We start from the raw sequence: 6,004 nt of genomic DNA, 5'->3' as shown, positions 1-6,004 counted from the left end.
CCAGAGGCTAGGAACACAGCACCAGTCTGAGGATTTAATTAACCAGGAAGTGGGGTTACTGGGAGGGGCACCCCTGTAAAAATGTACAAAAGGTCTGGGGGGCTATATGGAAGGGGAGATAAATATGTACATGGAACCCCCCTTCCTTTAGCCCCTCTTCCCTCAGCCCTGAGAGGGCATGAAGACTTGGGTGGTAGGTGAAAAGAAGGGGGGCACTTTGGCCTCTGGCTTAGTGAGCCCTTGGGGAGGCAGGCCAAGGGCCTAGGGGCCCTCAGAGGGGGTGATGATGCACCTCAGGAGATCATAAGCTATGACCTCTGAAATGACCCCACTCTTTCTGTACATGGACACAGACACACACACACACACACACACACACACACACACACATTCTCGCTCTCTAGAGGTTTGTGACCTCTGCCCTCCCAGTGACCCCACGGTCCATCTGATGTTTGATATTATGGTGGTTGGGGCTTCTGCTCCCAGGACCCATGACCTCAGAGATGGCTGATGAGGTCATGACCTTTGCCTTCCAGCCCTGGGTTGAAACCTCAGCCTTAGGATCTTGTCAGAAGGAAAGGGGTGATGGAGCTTTGTCCCCCGCCCCACCCCTTCCCTCACCTGTCAGCTCGGGCAGGGCCAGGGGCCCGAGGTGGGGAGCTAGGTCGGGGGGCGGGCACAAGCGGAGGTGGTGCCCCCAACAGGGCTCCTGGTGGGGTCTTGCTGAGAAGATGAGGGGTTCCCGGGGCCGCAGCAGGTGGTGGTGGAGGAGCCAAGCGGCTGTATAGCAGGGGGTGGGCAGGCTCTAGACCATAGAGGCGGGCGGCAGCCACAGCCCCTGGTCCGGTCAACTCCTCACCTGCCTCATAGAAGCGGGGTGGCCTAGCAAGGCGTGGGGGCCCTGCCAACCAGGTTGGCTCCAGGAAGCCAGCACAGCGCTCTGGTGGACTAGGGCCCAGAAAGGGAGGTGGCCGGGGCCTCTCAAACAGCAGGTGAAGGCCTTGGGGCCCGGTGGTGGCGGCAGCGGCTGCAGCGGCAGCGGCAGCAGCGGCGGCGGCGGCAGCGGCTGCAGTAGCAGCCTCCTCTTTTCGCTCTTCCTTGACCCGCACTGACTCTTTGGCCGGCCTGGCCCCTTCTTCACCAGCCCGGGCCTTGGGAGTAGCAGGAGAAACTCGGAGCTGTGGCCTTGAGAAGGGGAGGTCCCTGAGGAGCAAGTGTGGGAGGGGGGAGAAAATGAGGTATGCCAGAGGTCAGATAGGGGCTTGGGTGCTGGCTAGAGAAATCAGGGTGGACAAAAGCTTACCTGTCTTTCTCTTCCTTGGTGATTGAGGGCTCCCTCCGCTCCACAGGCCGCTCCTTGTCTGAGCCTGGCGTCCGGGCAGCCTCAGGGGGCCGGACCCAGGCAGGAAAGGCCAGAGGACTGCGGTGCAGGCGGCCCCATGGGTCTGGCGGGGAGGCGAAGGCTGGTGGGGCCCCTGGGCTTTCTTTCTGGGCAAAAACGGCGCCGGAGTCTGGGCAGAAGGCAAAGGAGAAAGTGACGGGGACCAGGAATGGGAGGTGTTCCTCAGGCAGCCCCGTCTTAGCACATGACCCCTGTCCCTTAACCCCCCCACACTTCCTAACCCATCCAGCACTCACTGAATGTGGGGCTGCCCAGGCCTCCAAAGGCCCCGTTGGAGAGAGCAGCCAAGGAGGCGAAGCTTGTGGGACGCCCAAAAGGATCTGTGGGAGAGAAAGAGACGGTCAGAACACAGGCAGCTAACTCACCAAGAGCGGACCCCAGGAGCTGGCAGGTCAGAGCGCTGGTTCGGGAGCCCATGGTGGCTCGGCTTTAACAACCGTGTGCTGAACACCCCCTCAGGACAGGCAAGGGTTCAACGTGGACGTGCATCGTGCCATTTAGCCTCACAATAAGCCCCACGAGGCAGACAGGATCACACCCATTTAAAGATGAGGAAAAGGCTCAGAGAGGTGAAGTGACTTGCCAATGGTCATCTAGCCAGTACCACCAGGATCCCAACCCACGGCTCTCTGACTCCAGAGGTCAAGTTCTTACCTCATACACCCACCCAGACCCCTCTTAGCAGATCCCAGCTCTACAGCAAGCCACTCACCTGAAGACCTCTGCTGGCTTTCCTCCAGCTGACATGCTGGGCCCCTCCCAGCTTGACCCTAACTTTCATCTACCCGTCATCACATAGCCACTCAGAACCTAACCTAACCCTGCTATGGGAAACTCCCAATTTCCTCTGCCAAGAAAACCTTCCCTTCTGCCCTCAGGTTCAAATCCTCCTTGTTCACGGAAACCAGTAAAGACCAGGTTAAATCTTGCCAAGAGGCCTGCTGAGATCCCCGGGCCTGCACGGCCTCCCTCCACCCTGCTCTGGCACGTGGCAACTATCCCCTATGACTTGCTATTTCAGATAAAATACCTGAGTTGACAGTAACTGGAAATCACCCTGGTCTTCCCTACCCCATTTTAGAGATGAGGAGGAAATCAAGGCTAGGGCGGTGGGGTGCAGAGAAACTTGCCCAAGGTCACCAAGCCAAGTGAACCAGGTCTACCCTCATTCCAGCTACCTATCAGGTCTGATTTCCATCTACAAGTTGACAACTCACAGAAGGCAGGGACAAGGCCTGGGTTGCCCAATATGCCGTTGGCTCTTACCAATATGGGTGCTGGGGCTCAGGAAGGGTCCATGGGCCCCGGGAGCTGCTGTGAAAGGGTTGGCTGCAGCATGGACGGCACCTGGGGCAGAGAGGTGGGAGATTCTGATGAGGCTGGGGGGGCACAAGGCAGGCCTTGGGCTATAGGTGGGGAACCTCAGGACCCAAGGGGGCTGGCCAGACTCACCAGTCGCAGTGAAGAGGGAGGCCGGGTGGGACAGCTCCTGCCCAGGGGGCAGGGCCCCATAGGGCCCCGGAAGGCAGGGCAGGAGGTCGTTCCGAAAGTCAAGCTTGTGGGAGTCGCCCTGCATGGAGACACGGGGGGCAATGAACGAGGAGCCAGATGTGGACTAGCTCTTGCTCCCCTATCCCTAGTGCCCCTCCCAAGGCCTAACTGGCTGATACCAAGATGGGACCAGAGGGCCTAGCTTCTGCCTCTCTCAGAGCTTTCTTTGACCATCCCTCTAATTAGCCAGAGCAATGAGGCACTGATTCTGTAATTGTCCATGTAGTGAAGGGGACAAGATGGAATGTTTCTGGCCAAGGTTCTGCCCGGCACTGCTGAAGGTAGTTGCTCAGAGCTCAGGCAGGCCTCCCCTGACTCTCAGGCCCACTCTCCCCAGCCCTCTGGTCCCAGTACCTTCATCTTTTCCTGGTGTCTCAGGATCATGTAAGCCACGCGAACGTGCATGGCGCACCACTTCCCCGGTTTCTGCCGCCCCAAAAGGATGACCAAAGGGAAAGGGAAGGAAAGAATGTTCACTTGTCACCCACTCCAAGCTGGGCCCTGGGCTCAGCCTTGCCACACCATCCCCACTCATTATCCCTACAATCAAGGGATGACTAAATCCATTTTACAGCCTAGGAAACTGAGGCTCAGAGAGAGAAGCTGTCTTGCCCATGGTCCTGTGGCCAGTTACATCCGAACCCCGGTCTGTGAATGCAAAGCCTTTCACTCTCTGCTGTTCCGCATTAGGCCACCTCCACATCTTGGGCTTCTCTTTTTCCCAAACAAGACTCTCCCCCTTTAGCCAAACACCCTGACACCAGCCCCCAGCCTCATGCAGCCTGTGGTCCTTGCCAAACTCACCCTCAAAGGTGGCCGGAAATGGTCAGGGATCTAGGGATGGTAAAGGAAATATTGGAGGAATTCAGCCCTGTCTACTAAACCGGGCACCTCATCTCTACAGCACCCAAACCCCCCAAACTCATGTACTCATGCCCTATGAAGACCCTGTGTGGCTCCCCGAAACCTTCCCTGATATAGTCACAACTCCCTTCTGCACTTCTCCCAGTCTGGGTGCCTTCCCTCCAACACCAGGCTCTAGAGTTCAGGATTCTGAACTGCGCTCCAGAGATGCCCTGATGGGACAGCTGGGGGAGGCATGAGGCTTAGTGGGCAGGCAGGGCAGCAGGTTTCTCAACCAGAAAAACTATCCTATTAACAGATGGATGCGATGGTGGCCCATTTTTAAATTTCTTCAGAAAAAAAGCCTTTTACTACTGCTTAAAAAAAAATGAACTAAAAAATAAAATTAAATTTAAAAACCAAACTCACTGCCATCGAGTCGATTCCGACTCATAGCAACCCCTCCTTGAGTTTCTGAGGTGGTTATCTCTACGGAAGTAGATTGTCCCATCTTCCTTCCAAGGAGTGGCTGGTGGGTTTGAACCGCCAGCCTTCTGGTAAGCAGTCAAATGCCTCAGGCACTGTGCCACCAGAGCTCCTTCCTACTGCCAAAGGAGATTGAAAAATTTCTGGTCTAGCCTACCCTTTAGGAAACCTCTGTGCTGCTCTGGCTCCCTATGCCACTGCTTCTGTTTTGTGCACAGAGCTTTCTGTGTGATGTCATTTGAAAACAGTGTTCTGTGACTTCAAAAATTAAAAAATCCCAGAAGAACCACTGTCCTGTTTCTGGGACCACCTGCTGAAATTCCTGCTCCTTATTCCTGGGAACTCCTGTTGTTTACAGCAATTTACTCTCTCATTACACACCCAGGGACACCCCCAATCACATATTAAAGGGTGAGATCAGGAGCTCACTCTCCTCCAGTCAACCCTGCTCCCCCTCACCTGTGTCCCCTTCTGAGGGAGCCCGCTCGGCACTGGCCCCAGTCTTGGTGGCAGCTCAGGGTTCGTGTTCTGGGAAAGGGGAGTGGAAGGACCATCAGGAAAGCTGACTCCAGGCATAAAAGGGGTCTCGGACTAAGCTGGAGGATGGGGTAGGGGAGGGAGCACAACTTTGGAGAAACCTGGGTTGGGTGGTGGGAGAGGGGCAGGAAGGATGGATATGATTTTTGGGAATGGGAAGAAGGATGTGGGCCTAGAAGGTATCTGGGTTTGCAGGGGGTGGGAGGTGGTGGTGGTGGTGGTATCTGGATTGGGATCTCACCTTGGGCTGGAAGGCCCCCTGCAGGGAGCCAAAGGAGACAGCCGGCGGGAGGCCCGGAGGTAGGCCGGGCACTGCGGGAGGGAAGGCCGTGTACGGCTGTGGAGAGAAGGGGACTAGTCCAAGCTGGGGGTGGAGGTGCAGCCCATCAGTCTGCCCATCAGTCCTCTGGCCTCCACCCTAAAGCCCCCTGGGGAGCTCTCCCAGGCTCAAGGCTCTTGCTTTGGAACTGAAGTCTGGACCCCGACAGTCAGGGCCACACGCGCTCACGCACTCATGCCCACGCACCACACATGCGCACACGCACTCACATTATGCCGGAAAAGGCCTTCCATCTTTCCTGGATATTTCTCAAACTATGGAAAAGAAGGGAAGAGTAAGCTGCCAGCCAAGGAGTTCAGGGCATTCCCCTTGGAAGCTGTACCCTCCTCCCAGGCCTCTGAGCCGCATCACCAGCCCAATGAGGAGCTCACCATGTGGGGGCCGTGGGGTGGCAGCAGGCCCGGGGGGTAAGGGGTGAAGTGCTGGTGGGTGTGCTGGTGGGTGTGCTGGTGCTGGTGGTTGTGCTGGTGGAACTGGAAGGCCAGGGGCCGAGTTGAGCCCCCTGCCCCCACCACCTCGGGGCCACCCTGGGCATTCAGGTAGCGAGAGTTCAGGTCCTGGCCGATCAGGTCCTGCTCTGTGGGAGGGGAGGGGGAGAAGGCTTTAATGTCTGTCACCGTCATGTCAGCCTCTTTGGGCCCAGGTGACTGGCCTTCCCTGCTGGCCTTGTGCCATTCCCTCCTCAAACCCTGCTATCTGCTAAGGTCCAGCTGCCCCAAAGCCAATTGGGCCCAAGCCCAGGGCCATGACCCCCCACCCCCCGGCCAGGACCCCAAACTCACCAGAGAGGGCGTTAGCCGCTGAGGCCCCAGGGTGCCCTGGCACCTGCAGCAGGGGTGGGGGTG

At 57.5% G+C, this 6,004-nt stretch overlaps 1 protein-coding gene across 1 annotated transcript in view; it reads right to left on the bottom strand.

The window, feature by feature from the left end:
- Nucleotides 1-617: 617 nt before the first annotated feature.
- FBRS (fibrosin) overlaps nt 618-6,004 on the bottom strand; it is a 12,125-nt gene continuing 6,738 nt past the window's right edge. Inside the window, exons 10-21 of the mRNA XM_007950243.2 lie at nt 5,942-6,004; nt 5,531-5,736; nt 5,369-5,413; nt 5,061-5,156; nt 4,742-4,810; nt 3,758-3,787; nt 3,308-3,379; nt 2,855-2,972; nt 2,669-2,749; nt 1,639-1,722; nt 1,304-1,511; nt 618-1,203 (exon numbers count right to left, since the gene is read on the bottom strand). The exon at nt 5,942-6,004 is cut by the window's right edge and continues 86 nt beyond it. Of these exons, the coding sequence (XP_007948434.2) occupies nt 618-1,203; nt 1,304-1,511; nt 1,639-1,722; nt 2,669-2,749; nt 2,855-2,972; nt 3,308-3,379; nt 3,758-3,787; nt 4,742-4,810; nt 5,061-5,156; nt 5,369-5,413; nt 5,531-5,736; nt 5,942-6,004 (1,658 nt within the window). The remainder of the gene's footprint in view (nt 1,204-1,303; nt 1,512-1,638; nt 1,723-2,668; nt 2,750-2,854; nt 2,973-3,307; nt 3,380-3,757; nt 3,788-4,741; nt 4,811-5,060; nt 5,157-5,368; nt 5,414-5,530; nt 5,737-5,941) is intronic.

The sequence above is a fragment of the Orycteropus afer genome, unplaced genomic scaffold, assembly GCF_000298275.1.
Source record: "Orycteropus afer afer isolate SDZICR_OR568_19922 unplaced genomic scaffold, OryAfe1.0 scaffold00266, whole genome shotgun sequence".
Classification (NCBI taxonomy): Eukaryota; Metazoa; Chordata; class Mammalia; order Tubulidentata; family Orycteropodidae; genus Orycteropus; species Orycteropus afer.
Note: the sequence above shows the minus strand (reverse complement) of the source record. Positions and strands in the feature narration are given on the sequence as shown.